The sequence below is a fragment of the Oncorhynchus masou genome, chromosome 33 (genome assembly GCF_036934945.1).
Source record: "Oncorhynchus masou masou isolate Uvic2021 chromosome 33, UVic_Omas_1.1, whole genome shotgun sequence".
Classification (NCBI taxonomy): domain Eukaryota; kingdom Metazoa; phylum Chordata; class Actinopteri; order Salmoniformes; family Salmonidae; genus Oncorhynchus; species Oncorhynchus masou.
Window position 1 is genome coordinate 36,550,434 of NC_088244.1, and position 27,452 is coordinate 36,577,885.

The 27,452-nt window shown below is 41.4% G+C and overlaps 1 protein-coding gene across 3 annotated transcripts; it reads left to right on the forward strand.

The window, feature by feature from the left end:
• Positions 1-210: 210 nt before the first annotated feature.
• kansl2 (KAT8 regulatory NSL complex subunit 2) lies at positions 211-26,883 on the forward strand. 3 transcript variants are annotated; one of them, XM_064957501.1, is made up of 10 exons: positions 211-267; positions 1,349-1,607; positions 1,809-1,981; positions 16,233-16,347; positions 18,427-18,590; positions 18,889-19,055; positions 20,545-20,641; positions 21,903-22,162; positions 23,447-23,641; positions 26,417-26,883. In XM_064957501.1, exons 2-10 carry the CDS (start codon positions 1,357-1,359, stop codon positions 26,501-26,503), a joined length of 1,509 nt encoding a protein of 502 aa, XP_064813573.1. In that variant the 5' UTR covers positions 211-267; positions 1,349-1,356; the 3' UTR covers positions 26,504-26,883. The 3 variants fall into 3 exon arrangements, with proteins under 3 accessions (XP_064813573.1, XP_064813575.1, XP_064813574.1); XM_064957503.1 differs by having other exon boundaries at positions 218-256; XM_064957502.1 differs by lacking the exon at positions 211-267 and adding an exon at positions 295-566.
• Positions 26,884-27,452: the final 569 nt, after the last annotated feature.

Below are 27,452 nucleotides of genomic sequence, written 5' to 3' on the forward strand. Positions count from 1 at the left end.
TAGTATTTTATGATCATGCAACAATCCTTGTTTCCGTAAATAATTATATACTAAGGTCGCAAGCTCAATTGAATATCTACTTGCTCAGATGTGGGTTTTGTAAATTGAGAGACAGGTCTTTCAACCTATCGTGTATTTCCCACCCACTAGTCTGGACCAATCAAAACTCAAATGGGGCGGGTCCAGTTTGTCAAGGCACTGATAGGAGAGTGCGGGAAAAACGACGCAGTGGCATTGTGCTTCGAGATCTGTCTAGGTAAGGACACGGTAAGCTCCTCGCCGTTATATTAACCAAACTCTTATATGAAACTCCTTTTTGGATTATTAACATATTTTGATTATATCAGAGTGCATCTGTACATCAACGACAGCGAATAAACCAGTATATGTTGCTACAGAGACTAAGGAACGCTAAACAAACATGGCTGCTAAAGCTAACTGGCTAACAAGCTAACACAAAAGCTACAATTTGATGTCGTTGATCTAAAAGGAGGCGGACCTGTTCCATGTGGCGCGTGATTGGGTTTTATGCAGGATCGTCACAGCACAAGTGTTTGGCACAGATGGTAGAGTACTGTTTGTTTTATCCTGAACATATTTTTTTGGCAGTTAGCTACAACAAATTGCTTGATAACGTAGCAATTAACTAACATTTGTTATGAACATTTTTGCAATGAAAAGGTCCGTGTCTACTGTTCTGCATTTTTTTTTTTTTTTTTTTAACTAGACATTTTATCAATCGACAGCATCTGAAACCATGAGGCATGTTGGCTGGGCAGATGTCATGAGTAGTGCCCTGTACCTTTCTTGACCATTTTCATTAATTTTATTTCTGTTTGTCACTGGTTATGCTGATCTGATGCACATGTTTTCGTATAACTATTTATTGATTGCTGAGGTTGTGGCAATGCTTGATGAAAGAATTGTGGAAGGCTTGAATTACAGATTAAGTTAATGTGACATGGGTCCGTTCCGTCAACGGATACACACGTGAACGTTACCATTTTTTTTATTTGATCGTGGCCCATGTTTGTTGTATTGTCGTATCAATATTCAATTCTAATGCCCTCTCCGGTGTTTTTAGTTTGCTACCATATTGTGGTATCCCGTTGGGCTCAGTTGGTAGAGCATGGTGCTTTCAACGCCAGGGTTGTGTTCCATTCACATCGGAGACCGGCATAAAAAATGTGTACACTCACTACTGTAAATCACACTGGATAAGAGCCTTTGCTTAAATGATTAAAATTTTAAATATTGGCCTGGTCTCACCTAAGTAGTTATGTCAATTTATAACTAGTGTTGCCAATTCAGCCCCTGGTACTCACCGGAACATGTATTTCCCTTCCAGGACCAGTGATGAACAGGATAAGGATCCATGTGTTGCCATCAAGCAGAGGCCGTGTGGCCCAGACCGCCCGTACCCAGGAGCCCCAGGCCTGCTCCTTCACCCAGCGACCCTGCTCCCAGCCGCGCCTGGAGGGCCTGGAGTTCTGCATCAAACATGTCCTGGAGGACAAGAACGCCCCTTACAGACAGTGTAGCTATGTCTCCAACAAGAATGGCAAGCGCTGCCCGAACGCAGCCCCTAAGGTGGAAAAGAAAGAAGGGTGAATGAAGCAACTTGCATGTTTATCAAACTCTCAACTGCATTTTGATGTATGTGGGCTTGAATCTGGGAAATCCCTTAGTGTATCAATGAATACTGAGTCTTTTATTTTCCAAGTCGGTTGTGTGGATATTTCTGAAGAAATCTTGAATTCTGTGACCTTAGTTCTTATCTTGCTTGTGATTCTTATGTCTACATTCAGGGTGACCTTCTGTGCGGAGCACGCCAGAAGGAATGCCATGGCTCTCCAGGCCCAGCTGAGAAAGGCCTCATCCGGACCCTCCCCTGAAGCCCTCCTATCTCAGCTCAGTGGCTACAACCGCCCCGAGACGCATGGCCTGGACAGTGGCCGCAGTGAAGCCACCCGCATCCTCGGTGAATAATATTTTTGAGTCTTTTCCCTCTAAAGCCATGTGCAATGGCAACATGTTTTAGAATAACCATATTTTTCCTAGAGTGAACTTCAGTTCTTAACCAGTCTGCACAATAATTATTTCCCATTTGAACCCTAATTTCTTACACGTGCTTGACCTTGAATATTCATCGACAAATTTCACTCTTTACTACACACTATTGCTAAAAGGGCCCAAATCAAGTCTGACAGCTTGTGGTAGCTGTCCAGATCCTAACAGGGCCAACATTAACATCTTCCCATGGTCTGTTGGTTTTCTCTATATTAACAAAGAGAATAGTCAATTCAGTTGGAAGGTACAAACGCCTCCTTTACAAATCATAATGACTTTCTAAAGCATTATTTCAGCATGTTTTTCAAGCCAAAACATCCAGTGCATTTGGAGAGTATTCAGACCCCCTTGACTTTATCCATGTTTTTACTTTAGGCCAGACAATTGATTCGCCGTTTATCTTCTTACGGCCGAGATCCCGTTAACGGGATTGATATGACAACAGCAAGTGGGAGTGCAGGACGCCAAATTCAAACAAATCTCATAATTAAAATTCCTAAAAAATACAAGTATTTTACACTATTTTAGTGGATAAGGAATAGCAGTACTTGGAAGGAACCACATTGTCTTAGGCTATATGGACATGAACAATAGAAAAAATATTCAAACTGATTTTCAGATTATTAATACACAAATTAGCATTAAACATTATTCACAAATTGCATTATATTTTGCATTCTATTATACATCCTATCATATTAAAAAATTATTTTAGAAAAAATGTATTGATGTATTATCGGTTCATTGATCGACTTGTAAAGCCAAAAAAATGAGAATGATTGACAATAAATATTTGTAATCAAATTTAAAATGTTGATGCATAATAAGTTCATTACCCGAATGAGTATATAGCCTAGGCATTAACTAAATATTAATTCAAATGATTAGGCCTCTCATAGACCAGGCCTTGTAGAAAGAGGGTCAATCAAGTTAGGTCTGCCAAAATGAATGGAGCACTGGGGGGGGGAAATGCGTAAATCTAGCAATGGAGTATTAAAAAAACTTTTTTTGATGACTCTAGGTTATAACATGCACAACTAGAAGCATCAAACTATATAGAGCAAGCGTGACTAAATTCGAGCCCAGTAACTTTGCTCACCGCATCCTTCTATTATCTCGTCTGGCTGCCACAAAGCCCCCACCTGTTGATCTGCACGAAGTGTGTGCATGCCACTGGCGATGTACTTTGCTTGACATGCTCGCTGTTCTCGGCGGCGCATCATCACTTCAAAAGCATTCTGTCGTGGCGTTATCGGTTGGCCTACTACTGCTGGTAGTACCGGTAAAATGTAAGTTGTGAATTGCAAATCACCTGACACGCTTCAATTTCATCAATAAGTTTGACTTAAATTTGGTTGTCCAAAATACTATCAGCTTGCACTGTGACTTTACTGATCAATGCCCTGATTGCTGGCCAGTCAGTTGGTTAAATTACATTGTTTAGTCTATTCAGTCTAACCCCTGCGTTGTGGAGGAAAGTGAGGCAGGGCATTCATTAAACAGTAATTCAACTTTGTCCAGCCTTATTAAAATTGATGAGGGAAACTATTTAATCCATCTACAAACAATACCCCATAATGACAAAGCTAAAACGGGTTTCTAGAAATGTTTGCAAATTTGCTTTTGGGATGTTTTGCTGCTGCAAAACATCCCAAAAGCATGATGCTGCCACCACCATGCTTAACTTTTAGGGGTGGTGCCATGTTTCCTCCAGACATAACACTAGGCATTCAAGCTAAAGTTTTATCTTGGTTTCATCAGACCAGAGATCTGCGGGACCATGTCCTATCTATTGAATTTACCACACGTGGACTCAAATCAAGTTGTAGAAACATCTTAAGAATTATCAATGGAAACAGGATGCACCTGAGCTCATAGCAAAGGTTCTGAATACTTATGTAAATATGGCATTTTTGTTTAAAATTACTAAACCTGTTTTCGCTTTGTCATTATGGGGTATTGTTTGTAGATTACTTTATAAAAATGTAATACATTTTAGAATATGGCTGTAATGTAACCCCCCTCCCCCTTTTGCTATGACAGCCTCTACGCTTCTGGGAAGGCTTTCCACTAGATGTTGGAACATTGCTGAAGGGACTTGCTTCCATTCAGCCACGAGCATTAGTGAGGACGGGCGCTGTAATTGGGGAATTATTCCTGGCTTGCAGTTGGCGTTCCAGTTCATCCCAAAGGTGTTCGATATAAGGCTGGGCGACTATATTGAATTTGTTTTGCGCGATATTACATATGCCTGTAAGAATTTAGGTTGTTTGAGTGTTTATGTCCGCATGTTCTCGTCTTTTATTTTTCTTTTTCTTCGCTCCTGTGTACCTCACCATTTACACCAGAGATCTGTACATTATGACGAGATGTACGTCTCAAATCAAAGTTTATTTATCATGTGCGTCGAATACAACGGGTGTAGTAGACCTTACAGTGAAATGCTTACTGACATACCCTAACCAACAGTGCAATTGTTAAGTAAGGAAATAAAGACAGTGAATAACAGTAGTGAGGCTATATACAGTAGCGAGTCTGGGTGTGGTTGTCCCAAAGGCGGCAAGGCAGGCAACAAGCTTAGGTCCAAAATAAGCCCATAGAAACGCGTTGGCCTTATTTTGGACATATTTTACTCTTCCTCTATGGTTTACACACCTAGCCCCTGCCTCACGCCAACAATGTTGATAGATGACATTTCCTCTGGCAAGCGGTTTCAATTTGCTATTTGAGGTTGGGTTCAAAATAATTGGTAATATGGACACACATTGCGGCATTATTTTACTTTTATAGAGTAAACTTTTGCAAATACAATTTGTCTCAACTACTCAAATTGTGTGTAGAGAAGACTACTTTTTTATTTGACCTTTTATTTAACTAGTCATGTCAGATAAGAGCAAATTCTTATTTTCAATGACTGCCTAGGAACAGTGGGTTAACTACCTTGTTCAGGGGCAGAACGACAGATTTTTACCATGTCCGCTCGGGATTTGATCCTGCAACGATGTTACACTAGAGTATCAATTAACGTTGATTCTGGAAAATGAATACGGTTTGTCGTGCGTGGAATTGTTAAGTTAGCAGCATTTTAGCCGAAGACTACTATACTAGCTGTCTAGTCTGTTTTGTAAATGTGCAGTAAGCATAAACCCAACTTTTATTTTATAAGGAATTGGCAACATTTCATTCTGAACTAAGTGGACATGGTAACTGCTTTTCAAACAGTTGGCGGCAGAAGATTGTGTTCATAGCAGTTCAACCTTGTTAGCTAGCAAATGGATCCAAGTTGCCTAAACTTGAAATGTATAGATGAACTGGCTTATCACCAGCATGTGGGTTTGTTAATGTGACCCACTTTAATTTTAGTCATTATTAGTGAATGTGCTTTATATATGGTTTTAAATTTGTAACAAGGGTATTTTCATAGACTTGAAAGCCAGATTGGTGATTATTGCAAAAAAGCAAGTTAATTTAATCAAATTGTTTATTACTGGGTCTTATGACTGTGGAAGGCTTATATTTCGCCTAGGTATATCTAATAGCCCTGAATTAATAATTGTACTCTGTTTGAAATGCAGTGTATTTGACCTTATTTAATTGTACAATGCTTATTTAGATGTATATTGTGACTCACTTATTATTTTGAGGAAGGATTTATTTTTAGGCCATATCACCCAGCCCTAGTTCGATGGGGTTGAGGTCAGGGCTCTGCAGGCCATTCAAGTTCTTCCACACCGATCTTGAAAAACCATTTCTATATGGATCTCGCCTAGTGCATGGGGGCATTGTCATGCTGAAACAGGAAAGGGCCTTCCCCAAACTGTTGCCACAGTCTGAAGCATAACAGTCTAGACTGTCTTTGTATGCTGCAGCGTTCATGATTTCCCTTCACTGGGGCTAGCTCGAACCATGAAAAACAGCCCAGGCTGTTAATCCTCCTCCACCAAACTTTACAGTGGGCACCATGCATTTGGGGAGGTAGCGTTCTCCTGGCATCCGCCAAACCCAGATTAGTTTGTCGGACTGCCAGACGGTGACACGTGATTCATCACTCCAGAGAACATGGTTCCACTGCTCCAGAGTCCACTGGCAGCGAGCTTTACACCACTCCAGCTGATGCTTGGCATTGCACATGGTGATCTTAGGCCTGTGTGCAGCTGCTCGGCCATTTCATGAAGCTCACAACGAACAGTTCTTGTGCTAGCATTGCTTCCGGAGGCAGTTTGAAACTCTGTAGTGAGTGTTGCAACCATGCACTGTTCAGCATTTGGCGGTCTTGTTCTGTGAGCTTGTGGCCTACCACTTTGCGACTGAGCCCTTACTCCTAGAAGTTTCCACTTCACAATAACAGCACTTTGACCAGGGCAGCTCAAGCAGGGTTGAAATTTAACGGAATGACTTGAAAAGGTGCCATCTTATGGCGGTTCTACATAAAACGTCACTGTGCTCATCAGTAAGGCCATTCTATTGTCAATGTCTGTCTATAGAGATTGCATGGCTTTTTATTTTATATTTTCTATATACACCTGTCAGTGACTAATGTGGCTGAAATAGCCCAATACACTAATTTGAAGCGGTGTCCAAATACTTTTGTGTGTGTATACAGACACTTATGTTGGAGGCATTGAAAGTCATTTTTCAACCACTCCACAAATTTCTTGTTAACAAAATATAGTTTTGGCAAGTCGGTTAGGACATCTACTTTGCATGACACAAGTCATTTTTCCAACAATTGTTTACACACAGGTTATTTCACTTAAGTCACGATCACAATTCCAGTGGGTCAGAAGTTTACACCCTAAGTTGACTGTGCCTTTAACAGCTTGGAAAGTTCCAGAAAATGATGTCATGGCTTTAGAAGCTTCTGATAGGCTGATTGACAATTTGAGTATTTTGGAGGTGTACCTGTGGATGTATTTCAAGACCTACCTTCAAACTCAGTCCCTCTTTGCTTGACATAGGAAAATCAAAAGAAATCAGCCAAGACCTCAAACTGTAGACCTCCACAAGTCTGGTTCATCCTTGGGAGCAATTTCCAAATGCCTGAAGGTACCACATTCATCTGTACAAACAATAGTACGCAAGTATAATCACCATGGGACCACGCAGCCGTCATCCCGCTCAGGAAGGAGACGCGTTCTGATGAGCGCAAATCAATCCCAGAACATCAGCAAAGGACCTTGTGAAGATGCTGGAGGAAATGGGTACAAAAATATCTATATCCACAGTAAAATGAGTCCTATATCAAAATAACCTGGAAGGCCGCTCAGCAAGGAAGAAGCTACTTTTCCAAAAAAAAGCCAGACTACGGTTTGCAACTGCACATACTTTTTTTGGAGAAATGTCCTCTGGTCTGATGAAACAAAAAATAGGACTGTTTGGCCATAATGACCATTATGTTTGGAAGAAAAAGTGGGATGCTTGAAAGCTGAAGAACACCGTCCCAAACATGACGCACGGGGGTGCCACGATGTTGTGGGGGTGCTTTGCTGCAGGAGGGACTGGTGCACTTCACAAAATAGATGGATAGCATCATGAGGGAAAATTGTGGATATAGTGAAGCAACATCTCAAGACATCAGCCAGGAAGTTAAAGCTTGGTTGCAAATGGACAAGGACCCCAAGCATACTTCCAAAGTTGTGGCAAAATGGCTTAAGGGACAACACAAGGTATTGGAGTGGCCATCAGAGCCCTGACGTCAATCCCATAAATTTGTGAGCAGAACTAAAAAAGTGTGTGCGAGCAAGGAGTACAATTGGACAAACCTGACTCAGTTACACCAGTTCTGTCCGTAGGAATGGGACAAAATTGACCCAACTTATTGTAGGAACTCTGACAAGTTAAACAATTTAAAGGCAATGCTACCAAATACTAATTGAGTGTATGTAGACTTCTGATCCACTGGGAATGTGATGAAGGAAATAAAACCTGAAATTATTCTGATATTTCACTTAAAATAAAGTGATCATAACTGACCTAAAACAGGGAATTTTTACTCTGCTTAAATGTCAGTAATTGTTTAAATGTATTTGGCTATGTAAATTTCCGACTTCAACTGTAAGTCCAAAAGGCCGTTCCATTAGACATAATTCATAGGACTAACTATTCATTCAGGACCAGGGACAGTTACTATGAATCGGAGAAAAGAAAATGGCAGTGCAGCTTCTGCTTTTTCGGCATGCTGAAAGGGAGTGCCTATTTGACACAGCAGTCACACACAGGATCAAATGATGAGCAGCCCATTCACTCAACTAATGAGCCCAATCATAACAATAGAAAAGCCACCATTTAGTTGTTAAAACACAAAATGAACAAGCCAGCTATTACTTCGCATTACACAATTTTTATCACGTTCAGCACACAAAATAACCGGTGATCTGAAGTTGCAAAATTTCACATCAGCAATTTAATAGCAACAGCAAGTGAACTGCAATAAAAAAAAGCTGCCACTCACCAGATCATTTGAAAATAAAGTCCGTCCTCCAGTCCTTTATGAAATGAGCAAAGTCAGGTTCATATAGTTTGTCGTTAGATTTTCTATCCAAGAAGTAGCCTACTTTCTCGACTTGAGATCAAAGGCAAGGCTGACAGTCGGGCCTGTATGGTGGTGGTCCTGGAGTAAGTCTTGATCCATATCAGGGCAGATGTCCTTTCAACTAAGGCAGTGGACACAGGAATAGTCAAGACGGATGCAGTTAGTGCATACTATCATTCAGCCTCTTCTGCCAGAGAAAGTGGTCGGCCGGGCTCCTACCCTCAGTCAGACATGAGCCGCGCAGATCTAAGTTGGGCCCATGGCTTTCCTCAACTTGAGAATGCAGTATTTCATCGTTGTGAGAGTCTCTGCCCTGCTGCTCGTTAAGCAGAAGAGGGCTACTCTTGTGTCCAAATGTTTTTTAACTCTTGTAGCTCTTAGGTGTGAAGTTGAGTCTTGGTGTCGCAGAGCTAACTTTGTAAAACTGGATAAGTCTGAAACCAACCAGTACAGGCCAAGGTTGACATCTTGTCGGTGCTGAAGAGTAGACAATCCCAGCCGTACAGCTTCTTTGTTTGCTCACACCCAGGGCTTCCACATATGGCGCTCATAATTTGTTAGCTTGAAAATGCCGTTCATAGTTCTCCTCGTTGCACCAATCCTTTTAGTGCTGGTGTTGACCCCACATCTGCACAACCTTTAACTTCTTGTTGAAAGCGACACTTACAAATCAAACACATCCTCTAACATCTGCTACAGCTGCCACCACTACTACAACAAGCATGGGTAAACTATGCTACTTCTCACTTCGCTATCAGGTAGTGGTGATGTCTAGGCCTTCCAGAAGTGAATGTGATTGGTTCATTCCAAAATTCTGCTCTAATGCAGAGGCCTTCTGTCCAGCTTTTCAAGGCTTGATTTTTCTACCCAGACACCACCAGAGATCCTGATTGGCTGTATTTTCTCTTCAGTATTAACCCTTTTCCCAACACAAACTGAATAAATAAGATCAGAAATATTAAATTGATGTGTAAGTATTGTATTAATCCTTAAGTCGGGTTCACCACTGTTTCTAAAGATACACTTATTAACTCAAGATTTGTCGTGCACAGCATTTTAACCAGACCGTTATAGTTTGTTTTGTAAATGTGCAATAAGCATAACTCAATTGTATAAGGAATTGGCAACTCGTTCTCATTCTGATAAGGTAGGCCACTTGCTTTCCAAATGACAAAGTGAACAGGCTAGCATGCTGTTCAAACAGGTGGCGATGGATAGAAGGGTGTGCTCATAACAATTAAACTATTCTACCTTGTTAGCTAGCAAATAGATTCAAGGTTTTTTTCCCTTAACTTGAAATATTAAGATTAGCTTGGTACTCGCTATCTCATGGGATTGAGACCTGTTGTGTAGCAGGTATTATAGAAACCTGAGGTTAGTCGTTATTAGTGAATGTGCATTATGCATGGATCTAGTTAAATTGAACAGTAAGACAATTTTCAGGGATTATTGCAAAAAAGCAGGTAACCTATTTTGGTGAAATACAATTATTAGTGGGTCTTATGGAAGGCTTATTTAGCCTAGGTATAATTTCACATGCCCTGAGTTCATTTGATTATTGCTGACTATCTGAAATGGAGTGTTACACTTTCTTATACAAAACTTATTTAGAGGAAACGGAGAAACAAGATCTACACTGCTCAAAAAAATAAAGGGAACACTAAAATAAAACATCCTAGATCTGAATGAAATATGCTTATTAAATACTTTTTTCTTTACACAGTTGAATGTGCTGACGACAATCACACATTATCAATGGAAATCAAATGTATCAACCCATGGAGGTCTGGATTTAGTCACACTCAAAATTAGTGGAAAACCACACTACAGGCTGATCCAACTTTGATGTAATATCCTTAAAACAAGTCAAAATGAGGCTCAGTAGTGTGTGAGGCCTGTATGACCTCCCTACAACGCCTGGGCATGTCTGATGTGGCGGATGGTCTCCTGAGTGATCTCCTCCCAGACCTGGACTAAAGCATCCGCCAACTCCTGGACAGTCTGTGGTGCAACGTGGCATTGGTGGATGGAGCGAGACATGATGTGCTCAATTGGATTCTGGTCTGGGGAACGGGCAGGCCCGTCCATAGCATCAATGCCTTCCTCTTGCAGGAACTGCTGACACACTCCAGCCACATGAGGTCTAGCATTGTCTTGCATTAGGAGGAACCCAGGGCCAACCGCACCAGTATATGGTCTCACAAGGGGTCTGAGGATCTCATCTCGGTACCTAATGGCAGTCAGGCTACCTCTGGCGAGCACATGGAGGGCTGTGCGGCCCCCCCCAAAGAAATGCCACCCCACACCATGACTGACCCACCGCCAAACCGGTCATGCTGGAGGATGTTGCAGGCAGCAGAACGTTCTCCACGGCGTCTCCAGACTCTCACTTCTGTCACATAAGCATGCATCACCAAACCACACTCTTGATGAGTTGTAATACAAGACTTGTAGCAGATGTGAACCTGCTTTCATCTGTGACGAGCACAGGGTGCCAGTGGCAAATTTGGCAATCTTGGTGTTCTCTGGCAAATGCCAAACGTCCTGCACGGTGTTCGGCTGTAAGCACAACCCCCACCTGTGGACGTCAGGCCCTCGTACCACCCTCGTGGCGTCTGTTTCTGACCGTTTGAGCAGACACATGCACATTTGTGGCCTGCTGGAGGTCACTTTGCAGGGTTCTGGCAGTGCTCCTCCTTGCACAAAGGCGGAGGTAGCAGTCCTGCTGCTGAGTTGTTGCCCTCCTACGGCCTCCTCCACGTCTCCTGATGTATTGGCCTGTCTCCTGGTAGCGCCTCCATGCTCTGAACACTACGCTGACAGACACAGCAAACCTTATTGCCACAGCTCGCATTGATGTACCATCCTGGATGAGCTGCACTACCTGAGCCACTTGTGTGGGTTGTAGACTCTGTCTCATGCTACCACTCGCGTGAAAGCACCGCCAGCATTCAAAAGTGACCAAAACATCAGCCGGGAAGCATAGGAACTGAGAAGTGGTCTGTGGTCACCACCTGCAGAACCACTCCTTTATTGGGGGTGTCTTGCTAATTGCCTATTTCCATCTATTGTCTATTCCATTTGCACAACAGCATGTGAAATTTATTGTCAATCAGTGCTGCTTCCTAAGTGGACAGTTTGATTTCAGTGATTTACTTGTAGTTACATTGTGTTTAAGTGTTCCCTTTATTTTTTTGAGCTGTGTGTGTGTGTATACTGTGACTCGCCTGTAAGTTTGAGGAAAAAAATAAAAGATTTTTAGGGCAATTCACCCAGCCCTACCTCGACGAGACGCATCCAAGTCACAACCAATGTCAAGGCTTTAACTCAGCAGGCTAGAAAAGTCTTAACCCAGTCACATGTCACCCTTGTAATGTATACCCTTGTCGGTGACATGAAATATGTATAACACACACGTGTTCAGGTCTCATCACATAAGCATGCGCCACCAAACCACACTCTTGATGAGTTGTAAATACAAGACTTGTATTAGTGTCGCAGATGTGATCAGCCTGAACTGAGCAATTGAAGGTCTCTTTTAATAGTGCGATGAGTTGGTATGCTACAGGAAGGTGGTTGCGAGTTTCCTTTATCACCCTCTCTTCTAATGTGTATTGCATGTCCTATGAGCACCATAGAGGGGAACGGAAGACCCAACCACGCTCCAGAGTTTTGGCTTTCGGGAATGGGGCCAGAGTGGCTTACAGCCCAAACGCTAGAGCCAAATTCATAAGAAGGAAATAAATTCAACATGCCACATTGGCTTCAGAAACCTGTTTAACACACAGCATTTGACTATCTGTTCTCTTCTACCGTTCCTTGCTGGTAAAGTAGCAGAATCTTGTGTCCTGTTTTGATTCTGATTTTAGAGAACTGAATTTGAACATTTTAAATCTGCATCCATCTGAGAAGTTGAGCATAACTTTGGTAAGCTTTAAATTATTAAGTTGCTATGCAGACAAATGCCATATTTACCATATTGAAAGTGGTTGTGTGTGTTACTTTCAATTCAGTTGAAATATAAGTTCAATTTATGATTTCAATGATTGAATTTGTGCATTAGAACAGAATTAATGATCTATTTAAATGCAAATTCAAAATATTCAAATCGCTCCCGGGGCGGCAGGTTAGTCTAGTGGTTAGAGCATTGGACTAGTAACCGGAAGGTTGCAAGTTCAAAACCCCGAGCTGACAAGATACAATTCTGTCGTTTTGCCCCTGAACAGGCAGTTAACCCACTGTTCCTAGGCTGTCATTGAAAATAAGAATTTGTTCTTAATTGACTTGCCTAGTTAAAATATACATACACCAGTTTTGTTGCTGTTGGTCTGCTCGTAATCAACGAGTAAGATCCACTTTTTGTTACGTTACTGCCTTATTCTAAAATGTATAAAATAAAAATCCTCAGTCTACACACAATACCCCTTAATGACAAAGTGAAGACAGGTGTTTAGATTTCTTCATTTACTTAAGTATTCTCAGACTCTTTACAATGAGACTTGAAATTGATCTTCGGTGCATATTATCGTTGAGATGTTTCTACAACTTGGAGTTCACCAGTGGTAAATTCAATTGTTTGGATATGATTTGGAAAGGCAAACACCTGTCTATATAAGGTCCCACAGTTGACAGTGCATGTCAGAGCAAAAACCAAGCAATGAGGTCGAAGGAATTGTTCTTAGAGTGCCGAGACAGGATTGTGTTGGCACAGATCTGGGGAAGGGTACCAAAAAATTCTGCACATTGAAGGTCTCTAAGAACGGTGGTCTCATTCTTAAATGGAAGAAGACCTCAGACTGGGGTGAAGGTTCACCTTCCAACAGGACAATGACCCTAAGCACACAGCCAAGACAACGCAAGAGTGGTGTTGCACATTTTGTGGAATATTCAGAGGTGGAAACTTTCCATGGAAATAAATGCAAATTAATACTATTTAAATGTAGATGTTTTTTGCTTTTGATATATTTATCATATGATAAGGTAAAAGGTTTGTCTCCATAAGTATAAATATTTGTACATTTATTAAATCCTTAAAATAGAAATAAAATATTTAGTTATGAATTGAACTTTAATTAAATCAGGTGACTCTTCACATGGCATGATTTCACTGAATAACAAAAGGGAATATTCAATGATTCTTCTCCAAAAAAAAACAACATTTTCAACATCTGTGAAGTGATAGTTATCTTCCCCTCAGGCCTCCATGTGTTCTCCCTGGACCCCCTCAATGTCCACATCTTGAACATCCAGACTCTGAGACCTTGTCTTCACGGTCACTTTTCAACCTCAAATTTGCCCGGATGGCCACCAGTTTTTCAACCCTTTTATATTGGTCAGCCTGTTGTGTTTTGGTGTGTGTTCCCAAACAAGGATCAGTTGCTCTCTGAGGCGGGTGTAGTTGGAGGATGATGGAGGCAACAGGGGAAAGAGCCTCAGATCCACAAAGTCCTTTTTACCAGGCGGCTGATGAGATGTTGCCACGACTGCCATATTGCCTCTCCATCCCAAAGCCTTAGCTTGGAAGTGTACTTCGCCAGACTGCAAAGAACCTTGCCGTAGTCCAGGCCAAGGTGGCGAGACAAGGTAGTCATGACACCGTAGGCCTTGTTGATCTCTGCACCAGGCAGGATGCTGTTGCCAGCATACTTTGGGTCCAACATGTACACTGCGGAAAGTGTATGGACTTCAGGCAGAAGCCTTCACGCTTTTTGATGCATTTCAAAACTGCAGTTTCCTCTGCTTGGAGCAACAGTGAAGTGGGCAGGGCAGTACGGGTTTCTTCTCTTACATCTGCAAGCAGAGTCTGAACATCAGGCAGGATGGCAGTGCAACGGCTACTGTTGTAGGTTTCAGGCTGCTTACTACTCTCTCCCAAAATAAATCATCCAGGAGGATCTTCTTGATGGGGCTGTCCATATTGGCAGACTGTTATATGGACATTTCTTGGAGAGACTCCTTCCCCTCCAGGAGACTGTCAAACATGATGACAACACCACCCCAATGGGTGTTGCTAGGCAGCTTCAATGAAGTGCTCTTATTCTCTACTCTGCTGCTATAACTTGATGGCCCTTCACATACCTAACAATTTCCTTGGCTCTCTTGTAGAGTTTCCTTTGTTTTCAGTGCCATGATGTCCTTGAGGAGCAGATTCAAATCATGAGCAGCACAGCCAACGGGTGTGATGGGAGGATTGGACTGCTCCACTTTAGACCAATCAGCCTTCATGTTCACAGCATTCTGTCAGCAGTGCAAATACCTTCTGTGGTCCAAGGTCATTGACTGCCTTCAGAAGTCAGGACCATGAGCTGTTGCTATCGAAAAGGTGTCTTCATAATTTTCACCTCGATTAGAAGTAGAGGGACTTTTGTCAGAGGTTGTGAGCGCTGAGAACTTTATGCCAGATTCTGCATCTGATTCTGCATCTTTGTTGCATTTCTCACATGATTTGGCACAGTATTTGCAAATGTACACCGCTTTTCCTTCTACATTGGCTGCAGTGAAATGTCTCAATGCATCAGATAGTGCCCATGGCCTTTTCCTGTAAAGATTAGGAAAAAAATGAGTTAAAAACAAATACAATACCATGTACAGAACATTTATCTTACAAAAGAGTTGTTTAAAATTGAAACGTGTATGGAAACGGGTGAATTAACACTCAGCAGGCTCGAGCAAGCTAAAACTCACATGGTAGCAGAAATTAACAATTTAGAAATTATTTAAACACTTTGCTGTAGGCTACTATTTACTAGATAACACTCATGTATGTTATAAAATATATTCACCCCACCCAGTATTGTAATCAAAAGTTACCAGAAAGCATGTAGTCCTTCAGTCAGACAGTGTAGTAGTGTGGGCTCAATAGCATCTCATTAGTGTGCAAGATCTTTATTCAGCTGTACATTCAATTGAATTGGGGATAGTTTAACCAAAATATGCCACAATACCTAGAATTGCCTTGTGAATCCCAAAGGTTCACTGTTTTATAAGCTAACTTTTCTTGATGAATTTAAGCAAAATTCCCAGGCTTAACTTCCCATGGAAAGTTTCAGGGAAATTTCCTGGAAAGTTTGCAACCCTACGCAAGAGTGGCTTCGGAACAAGTCTCGATGTCCTTTAGTGGCCCAGCCAGAGGTCGAACTTGAACCCAATCAAACATTTCTGGAGACACCTGAAAATAGCTGTGCAGCGACGCTCCCCATCCAACCTGACAGAGCTTGAGAGGATCTGCAGAGAAGAATGGTAGAAATTGTCCAAATACAGGTGTGCCAAGCTTGTCACTTCATACCCACAAAGACTCTGCTGTAAACGCTGCTAAAGGTACTTTAACAAAGTACTGAGTAAAGGGTCTGAATACTTATGTAAATGCAATATTTCTGAGTTTTTTTTTATAAATATTTTTGCAAAAATTTCTGAAAAATGTTTCTTTTTCATTATGGGGTATTGTGTGTGTAGATTATTTGCGTGTAGAACTATTTCATCCCTTTTAGAATAAGGCTGTAACAATGTGGAAAAAGTCAAGGGGTCTTAATACTCAGAATGCATTGTATACTTTCTAGCTAGTGTCAATACTTTCTTGTTTGCATTGAGCCAAGCAATAGAGCAGAGGAATTGATGGGTGCTTGTCTGTCAGATGTGGACAGCTGGAGTGAGGAGGAGCAGGGACCACTGGTGCTGGACCAGACATGGAGAGGAGATCCAGACAGTGAAGCTGACAGTGTCGACAGTGACCATGAGGATCCTCTCAAGTAAGACACCTTTTGGTGTTGTGTGCTTGCTCGTGCTCACATTACATGGGTCTTGTAATGTCCATGAGATTAATTGTGATATTTTCAGTGTTTTATTTACTCTGTAAAAATGCTTTAACTTCAAGGTATTGATCACATATAGCTCAACTTGTAAAAAAAAAATGAAAGCAAGATCATATCATGAAATTGTCAGCCGGTGATTGTCAAGCAAATAACTGCCAGTCTCACCGTAATTAACATAAACCCATTTAGCATCTCCTGGCTTCCACTCATAGCCTGCAAGCCACTGATGCAGACCTTTGAAACATCTACATTTTAAACATTCTAATAAATCCACTTCACAATCAATTTATTTTAGACTGTTCTAAAACATGAGATGTTGTCTTTCAGAATAACAGAATGGCATACTGAGTTGTCCTTATGTTTGTGCTTGCTATGGCTGTGTGCTACACTAGTTAATTTTTCAGACAAGAGTTGCTTAAATTTCCATGGCATGATTTTATAGTATGAAGAATACAGTTGAACATAGCTGAATAAAAGGCTATTTCCTCCAAACGATTTGAGTGCACACATGTGGTTATTCTGTATTGAGCAGTTAAGCATATAAGAGTCCCCTTTGTTAATTTAGAGTTATGTAACTTGTGATAAATATTGGGCTATATGTTTTCATTTTTAATAAAGGCTGCATGATGCGACTCGAATGATTTGAAAAGTTTCATTAAGCCATCCGCTCGTTTTCCCCCCGCTTTGGGCAGGCTGTACACACTTCATTAATCTCTCATTCACAATTTGACACGCACTTGATAATGCCTCGCTTTTTCCCGGCTGCTTCCCCTTTGTGTGGCCGTAATGCCGCATACCAACCAAAATCCATGCCTTTTGTGGCCGTTGTGCCCTTGGGCTGAAAATAATAATTAGAATTCCCTTCTCTGGGCTGCGTGCCGAAGCGCCCCTCATTCACATGACTCTCCGTCATGTGATCGGGGTTTTCTCACCGGCTACAAGTGAAGACATCGGGGACACAACTGCGTGCGTCCTTATCTAATTCCGAGGCTCGTATCGTGGAACAACAATCCACATTTCAATTTTCATCCGCCAATAAGAGTAGGCCTACCGAACCGCAAAAGCACTAGCCTATGTCAATCTAATACCCCCCCCCCAATTGTCTAAAAGTTGACCTAATATATTGGACAACTGGTCCTTCTGTCCGAGAAATATTTCTAACAGTCTGGGACAGTTGTGGGATGTGATAGATCCCCAATTAATACAGCCGCTAGCATTAAAAACCTGTCTTTAAGCAATGAGTCTGATGCATCCGATGGAACATTTTTAGCTTAATATGTTTAACTATTATGCTATTTCTCCACATAAGCGCAGCAAAGCGTACATGGCAGTAGGTTATAAGCGCAAATGTTCCATTAGCAGGGAAACACCGTTCTCAAGTGTCCACAAATGTGATTATGCATGTATTGCTTTTATTGTGAAAATGATCTTCCCCAAGCTTGAAACTCACATGCTGTGTATGTATGCCAGTTCGGGCTCTACACCTGTTGTAAAGTGGATGAATGTGCATTATTTTAAAGTATGGGCTAGGCTACATGACTCATGCAACTATGATTTGAAGAAGTTGCAAAAAAATGCTCTGTTTGCCTTAAGCTGGGCGTCATTCACAAGTTAATATATAAACAAGTGATAAGCTAATTGTCACATCACTTATTGATTTAATCTTGTCTTTACATATACATAAATGGAGAATGCTTTTCACGTGGTTCATTTTCATGCCAGCCAGGTAGGCTATACTCCTGTTGTAAAGAAAAGCATTGTGCTTAATATTAGTAAAGTTGAGGTAAATATAGTAGGCCTAAATAAGAGGCCCACACCCTGTTCTCTCACGCAATTGCATAGCCTGTAGAGATGTTGCGCAAGCAACATGAGCTCATGGGCTCTGTTTTGATTTGTTTTTTGAATACATTTGCATTGATGTCAGTGATCATTATATACGGTCAGCGTAACAGCCCTAGATATGACACATTTGCTGTGGACTGTTGTAACTGTTTGCATGGATTGTTTGACCTACAGACATGCAGGGGTGTACACGGCAGAGGAGGTTGCTCTGATCACACGGGAGAAGCTCATCAGACTCCAGTCGCTCTACATCGACCAGTTCAAACGCCTGCAGCACCTCCTCAAGGAGAAGAAGCGCCGATACCTGCACAGCCGCAAGGTGGAGCATGAGACCCTAGGTAAAGCCGTGGTGCTGCACTAACCCAGCCTGTTCTGTCCTGTAGTTGGTCATGTTTGCGACCAATAGGTTTCACTGTAGTGCAACATAAAATAAAAATAATTTCTCCAATTGGACAGCTTCATATAGTACTTGTCCATCGTGGGTTTTTCTGGTGAGATCATTATGGTTATTCCAGTAGCTGTCTCACCTCCTGCGTAATGGGTGTGTTTGTGACGGAACCTGACCCTAGATCAGCGCACCTACTTTGACATGCTTTTTGAATAGTCTCTGACCCCTTGTGTTTTTCTGTCCAACAGGGAGTAGTTTGCTGACTGGCCCGGAGGGCCTCTCCATGAAGGAGAGGGAGAACCTGAGAAAGCTGAAGGCTCTGCGTCGGTACCGTCGCCGGTACGGCGTGGAGGCTCTGCTTCACCGTCAGCTCCGAGAGAGGAGACATGCTGTCACTGAAGGAGCTCCTCTTCAGGTCTGTGGCTTAACTGTTTGTAGGGATGGACTCTAAATCCCGGGGACTCCAGTGACTGTCCGTGGCCTGGCAGAAGTAAATAGTTATGTTCCAGGTTGTTTGTGAGTCTCAGAAGATTGAATGTGGAAATGCCTAGCAACCCAGAGGGGCTGGGAGATATGGCCTAAAAATCATATCTAGAGTCACGATATGTAAGAGTATTTGGACTCTCCTTCAAATGAGTGGGTTCAGCTATTTCATCCACACCCGTTGCTGATGGGTGTATAAAATCAAACAATGCAATCTCTATAGCAAACATTGGCAGCCTTACTGAAGAGCTCAGTGACTTTCAACGTGGCACCGTCATCTTGGGAAAGGTCAATGTAAAATTATACCTTGGCTAACTATATTTCTTCCACAACCTTACGACACTAATAACTGAAATTATTTTAACAAGCATTTTTTGTGCTATAATCACTGATCTGGCATTCAATTCTGTTTTGAAAATGCCATTTTGTTATAAATTTAACCAGAACCATGCACATTCTCTAATTACAAACTTCTTGAAGCAGGTGAAAATTAACACTGGTCTCATAAACGATCTCTCAAGCACAAGGCCACATGCTCGCGAGTAGCCATCTAATCTTTATTTCAAGCCAACTTGGCTATATTTGCTTGCAGGCACGGTAGAACTGTTTAACTTATGAATACACCCTCTTATCTGTCTCAAATGGTTTAAACAGCCTGTTCATGTTAAAATATTGAAATCAAGTGTCCTACCTGTGTAAGAAGATGCTTATTTCTCAGAATGAGAACAATTTGCCAATTTTCTGATTTTATAAATTAGTATTTTTATGCTCATTGCACATTTATAAAACAGACAGCTAGCACAGGAGTCTGTGGATAGAATACTGCTAGCGGTATGTGATGCCGCGCACGACAAACTTAGCATTTCATTTTCGACAATCATGTTCATTGATACTTTCGTTTTAGTAGGGTCTGTTCTACCTTTTGGGATTTGAGACATAAGGGTATTGTTAGAAATGTCTATTCCAATAAAGTATCGAAGCGTTTCGGTGTCCATATAATCAGTTCTGTTGGACTAAACCTCTAATGCAAATAGCGAGTTTTAAACTGCTTTTTGTCAGAGGAAGTTATTTCGTTGAGTGACAGGGGCTTGGTGACTGAGTGGGAAGGTGCACAGAAGGCGTAACGGAGGCCAGACCAAAAAGGCAGCACACTCTCAAATGTGGTTCTTGCAATACAGGTATTTGGAACATTGTGCTAAAACACCAATTTGACTCAATTTGATATATCGTCTCGGTACAATAGTGCCTGCAGAGTTAAAACTGTGTTTTGTGGGAACGCAGGCAGCAATGCCAGATTTGGTGTATCCGGACTAAGACGTTGCATTAACTGGTCACCATATGCGTTAACCTCAAACAAACTTTGGTTGAGGAATTTGGGGATCTTAACCTTATTCCTGTCGTTGTGTGTGTTCTCTCTACAGGCACATACGATGCGGTCTAGCCAGAGGTGTATCTCCTATGTGGAAGGGACCCGCTGTTCTAACCAGTGTCTCCCAATGACACGACATTGCGTCTCTCGTATCCTTCATACTGTTCTTCTGGTGTCCTCTATGATCAGTCATGTGTTTATCTAAAGTTCGTTTTCAAATTTGCATTAATCTTTTTCGTGGACTTTTGTGAAGGTGTTACCCTACACATACTAATGCTTGTTGTGCCGAAAGCGGGGGGCATTAGTTAACTGGAGCATTAGTAAGGCGGTCCAAGCTTGATAACCAGTCTGCACAATAACGCATTTCCCATTTGAACCGTAACTTCTTACATGTGCTTGACTTGCAGAATATTCATGGAATAATTTCACTCTCCCTTTACTACACACGGTTGCGAAAAGGGCCCAAATCAAGTCTGACAGTTTCTGGTAGCTGTGCAGATCCTAACAGGGCCAACATTAACGTCTTCTCATGGTCTGTTGGTTTTCTCTATATTAACAAAGGGAATAGTCAATTCAGTTGGAAGGAACAAACGCCTCCTTTACGAGTCAATTATTTTAACATCTTTTACTTCATATTTTTTTTCGAACAGAAACTTGCGTACGCCAGTTTCATTATGCTGTTGGTCTGCTCGTAATCAAGTGGTTGACATAGCAAGTAATTCTGCTTAAAATGTTATTCCAAGAATCAATAAAACCTGGTTAATTCCGAGCAAAGCGTTTGTCAACGTGTTGCAAAATATTGCTGAACAAAACCAACCAAGCCTTAAGCCATTTATTTGTACATTGCAGCGTCTCACACAACAAATACCCAAATACTGTTATTGTAGTGAACTTCTGATGTAAAGCTAGTAAAAACTACCAAACTAACAAAAGTAGTTTTAATGCTGTTGTTGTAGACTGCTTATTTGTGTGGTAATTGTAATGACGGTGCTAATTGTTTGCCTAACGTGTATGTATCCAACTCGGCCCATGGAGAGCAGAGTGTCTGCGGGTTTTCTCTCTCTTGTACTTGATTGCTGAATTAAGGTCACAAATTAGTAAGGAACTCGCCTCACTTGGTTGTCTAGGGCATAATTGAAAGGAAATCCAGCGAACCACTAGGCTTTCCATGGAATGAGTTTGACACCCCTGGTCTAACTGGTGTTTTTTGTTTCTGACGTTCTGTTGCATGCCCATGATTCCTATAGATGCCTAACACCAAGGAAGATGAGCTGATCTAGCCTTGATTTCTAGGCTTCCTCACATTGGATCATATAGCAGAGTAATACTCAAGTATCTTAATGGGAGACTATAACTGATGTAATTGCCATTGTGGATGTCAGTTATTATTCTTTACCATAAGACATCCAGACATCTACCAGGACAGTAACCAGGTACTGTTCAAGATGTGTCCGGGGCTGAAGGATGTTCCCTGTGACCGGCCCGTTCACATGGGCCAGTCAGAGGAGCCTCGCTGCCCCCTGCACCTCTCCCTGCCTCCCCCCATGTACCAGCCTGAACAGGAGACGGCCCTGACACCAGAGCAGCTGGACGCAGTATTGCCCAAAGACATGTACCTGAGTGCTGCAGAGTTACAGCCCACGGAGAGCCTGCCGCTAGAGTTCAGTGACGTACGTGAAGTCTGACCAAGTTTCCTGCTCTTATATTTTTTCCACCTTTATTTAACCAGGTAGGCTAGTTGAGAACAGATGTTTTGTGCTAACATTCCGCTCCTTGTACTCTGGCATATGACACCGTACATGGGGTGGAATGTTACCCATAGCCTGAAATCCAGACACGGTGTGTGGTATGTCATAAGAACAGGAAACTTGCTGGGAGTCAGGTGTGTATCTCACTGCTTGTATTTTATTTTTAATTTCTTCACCCACCAAGATTTACTTTCACTCTTTCTGCTTACCATTATTGCTAAAGGTGCCCTAATCAAGTCTGACAGCTTGTAGCTGTCCAGATCCAAACAGGGCTAACATTAACATCTTCCCATGGTCTGTTGGTTTCCCCCATATTAACAAAGGGGATAGTCAATTCAGTTGGAAGCAACACACGCTTATTCCTCAAACTGATTTTTTTTTTTTCACCCCCCAGAATGTCTAAACATGTTGCATGTATACTGAACAAAAATATTAACATTTAAAGTGTTGGTTTCATTGAGTCTTTGATACCAAAAGTGTCTAAAATACTTTGATATTAAAATGACACTTTGATTTCATACCTTCTAGAATGGCCTTAACGTGATACGTCGGGATTTTGTGTGTTTCTTCTCGAGTCTATGAACTCGTGGATACAATTGTCTCTGTGTGCAGTATGAAGGAAGTTAGAGGTAGTTTGGCGAGCCAATGCTCACTACCACAAATGCTAGTTAGTAATTGAGGTAATCCTCTTTTGCAACTTCTTTCAAACTGCATGTAGACATGGTATCCACGAGTTCATCTGATTCTAGGGAAGTAGATTATGGTCATTTCCACATTCCCGACATAATCCCTTTTAACAAGGCTCACAGCAGTATTATTCAAAGTCGACAGGCCCATTTAAAAAAAAAAAAATACCTTTTTAAACTTATTGTATGGGGCAATATACAAATGTTTTGAAAAATGTATTTATTGGTTTATTCACTTTAAGAGATTGTAATAAATCCATTTATAGATTTTAAAGTTTCATTAGATTTGGTGGGATCGGCAGAAATTCTGGCGCAAAAAATGGGGTCCCCATTGAAAATGTTTGGCTTTCACTGGCTTACTGTATGTGCTCAACCATAGCATTAGTGTTTATCCGTCACAAAACTGCCTTTTACTTCCCCTGTAATGTAGCTGTATTAATCTACTCGGCTGAGGAATAGAAACACCTTAACAGTTACCCACTAATGTCTTCCCCGCCCCTCTCCTGTTCATCTCCTGTAGGACCTGGATGTAGTGGGGTGTCCTCCGTCCCCTCTGATGTTTGACACGGCCCTGGCTCTGGAGGACCAGACCATCAGGGCCATCGCTGAGGGTCCTATGGACATCCTGACCGGGGTCGAGCTGGATGCTTCGGGACACGATGACTCTGCTGACATGGAGCTCTCTGAGAGAGTTCTGCAGTCTATAGAGGACCAAGTGAGTTGTCGCCCTTGATTTCTTAACCCCCGAGAGTCGATTGAAGCGCTGGTCTAAGACGCATACATAAATTGCATAATAAAAAAATCCCTGTCAAAATCCATCAGTTTAGGCTAGGGATCTGTTTTTTTGGGGGGGGATGCGTCTCGATCCACCACATCCGCCAGTGTCGCAATTCTGCATCTGCGGTGACAGGTGGCTAAATTAGAGCAATGTTTGTCAGACCATGAGACATCCCGGAAATCGGTCTTCTCATGTCAACATCTGTAGCGTCCGAACGGTTTGGCCTACAAACTATTACCATTATGGAAAGGGGAGACTCGCGTGTTCTCCGTTTTGGTCTAGGACCCCCACAAGTGTCACGGATTCATATAAAGGTAGTTGGTACCAGTAAAAAAATAAACAAATTGAAGTATGACGGTAGTGTTGTGCCTACCCAAAATAAGGGTTAAATATGTGTAAAAAAAAATGTTTATTTTTCATCTCCTAGATTCAGGACACACTTAAACCTTGTTTCTTCAATGTTTTTCCTGTCTTTTTTTAGATTTATGAGTGTTATTCAATGCATTTCTTTGGGCATTAGTAGTAAAGGCAAATCTACAGTACCAGTCAAGTTTGGAGACTTACTCATTCAAGTGTTTCTTTATTTGTACTATTATATATTTTTTTGCATTGTAGAATAATAGAAGACATCAAAACTATTGAATCATGTAGTAACCAAAAAAGTGTTAAACAAATCAAAATATATAGATAATTCAAAGTGCCTTGACAGCTTTGAACACTCTTGGCATTCTCTCAACCAGCTTCATGAGGTAGTCACCTGGAATGCATTTCAATTAACAGGTATGCCTTGTTAAAAGTTCATTTGTGGAATTTCTGTCCTTAATGCATTTGAGCCAATCAGTTGTTTTGTGACAAGGTAGGGGTGGTATACAGAAGATAGCCCTTTTTGGTAACAGACCAAGTCCATATTATGACAAGAACAGCTCTGATAAGCAAAGCAAAATGACAGTCCATAATATTAAAAAAAACCTGGAATGAGTAGGTGTAAACTTTGGAATGGTCCTAAAATTCCAAATCAAATGGCTAAATGATCCATAGTTTTTATTTAACTAGGCAGGTTGGTTAAGAACATTCTTTACAATGACGGCCTACCAGAAGGCAAAAGATATAGGACAAAACACACAAGACCCCTCAATACTACATAAAGAGGCCTAAGATGACACAAGCATGGTAGAAAAATGATTGGGCTCAGACAACCTCACAAAGGGCAAGATAGTAGAGAACAATATATCATGCGAAGCAGCCACTACTCAGTAATTGTGTCCATGAATGAGTTTGAATGAAGGATGGGAAACCAAATGTATGACAGTCTTAAAACGATTCCATATTTCAGTTTAGCTCCCCAAGGTCTGACTCTAAATAATTTTAAACATGGTTGTGTATCAGCAATATGTAGAGTTCCAACGTGTGTATGTGATTAATTATTATTATTCAGCATAGTAGTTGTAGCATTTCTGAAAATGACCAACCAATAGAAAAATACATTCTTATAAAGTTGAGTAGATTGAAAATGTACAGTGCCTTCAAAGTATTCATACCCCTTGAGTTATTCCACATTTAGTTGTTACAGCCCGAATTGAATCTACACACAAATACCTCATAATGACAAAGTGGGGAGGAAAATGTATAATTTTTGCAGATGTATTGAAAATTAAATGCAGAAATGTATAATTTACATAGGTATTCACATAGAAGCACCTTTGGTGGTGGATTACAGCTTTGAGTCATCTTGGGTATGTCTATCAGCTGTGTACATCTATTTGGGGATTTTCTCACAATCTGTTAAGTTAGATGGGGTGTGGCGGTGAAACTTTCCACAGATTTTCAATGGAATTCATGCCTGGAGTTTGGCTTGGCCGCTCAAGGACTTTCACGTACTTGTTCTGAAGCCATTAGTGGCACTGTACGCTTGGCGTCATTGTCCTGTTAGACTGGGGCAAAGATTTTGCAATCCAAGGTCGTTTGCACTCTGAAGCATGTTCTCATCAAAGATTTAGCTCCATTCATTATTCCCCCTCTCTCCAGTCCCTGCCTTTTGAAAAGCATCCCCATAGCGTGATGCTGTCACCGCCATGTTTCACGGTAGGGATGGCGTTACAAGGTTGAGCTGTGCCTGGTTTTCTCCAGAAAAGGCACTTTGCATTCAGGCCAAAGAATTCAATTTGTCTCATCAGACCACAGAATTTTTTGCCTTATACTCAGTCTTTCACATGCCTTTTTGCAAACTCCAGGCGTGGTGTTGTGCCTCTTTCTCAGGAGTGGCCTCTGTCTGGCCACTCTACCATAAAGCCCAGATTTGTGAAGTTCTGTAGAGACCTTTGTTATTCTGGCAGGTTCTCCCATCTCAGCCAAGGAACTCTGTAGTTTAAATCATGTCCAAACAATTTAATTGGCAACAAGGTGAACTCCAAGTTGTCGTGATCTCAAGGATAATCAAAATGTTGGATGCACCTGAGCTCTATTTGGAGTGTTTTAGCAAAGGGGTGTGTATACTTGTGTAAATTAGCTATTTCATTTTCAATAAATTTACAAAAATGTCTACACGTTTTCACTTTGTCATTATGTGGAGAAACAGATCTATTTAATCCATTTAGAAGTCAGGCTGTTACACACACGGTATGAATACTTTCTGAAGGCACTGTACATTGTTGATGGCTAATGCGTGCTATAAATGAATCTAGGTTTAGCTAAACTGCTCATCTTCCCCTCCAGATTGTATCAGAGGTAATAGGAAGAGGGGACACCACGGAAAATTCATCAACAGAACTGGACCATGTTGCTGCAGACACCTCCAGATGAGAGCTTTGCCTCCAGACTTGTGTTGAATTCCAGAGACTAATGTTGAGTTGACCAATTCAAAGCCAGGATGGATCTTCAAGGTGGTAGATCATAACAAAGCCTTTGCACACCATTGCCAAATGACTACTGTTAAGTCATTGTTTAATCAGTTGTCATATTACTAACTTTTGCTGATACTCTTGAGTCGGTTCAATGTCTGTCTGGTCTTGTGCACCGTTGCCTTTCCCAACTTTACCTGTGTAATTTAATAAATCCTGGATTCTCCTTAAACTACAAACCATATGTATATCTTGTATACAAAGTCAGTGTTGGTGTCGTGAAGAGATGAAACACCACTTGTAACTCTGGTTTGTTACTGTTCAATAAACACTCCACAAATGCATGTATTGATTTTTACCTTATTACACCTCTTTTATTATAGGGTTCTCAATGGGTGAAATGTAATTATTACAAGTAGTTTAGGTTGAACATAATAGCCTCCTCTTGAAACAAATTACTCACTATTTTCACCAGTATGTAACCAAGTGTGTCCATTGGATCCATTTTAATTCTGCAGCACCACTAAATTGTTTCTGAGAATGCCAATCTAATGCTGAGTATTATTCTCCAAAGCATCATCCGCTAAACATGGACCTTTTGAGGCTGCAGGTGAGTTCAATGGTGGCTGTTTTGTGTGTGTGTGTAAATAAATCTCCTTCGGTGATGTTGGTCATACTTGGCAATGTGGGGCTGTTTGACGTCACTATTCTCCAAACCAGTCTCAAGACAACGCTGCCTGCAAGGCTGAATGCAACCGAGAAGACATCGTCCTAAGACTGGATCTCTTTCATACAATGATTTAAATGTAGGCTAGCTATCTAATAAAGGAGCTATTTATACGGTTTATGGTACGTTTTCTGCGGTAGCCTAATCAACAAATGAGGTGAGTTTCATTGCAAGCGTAAATGTG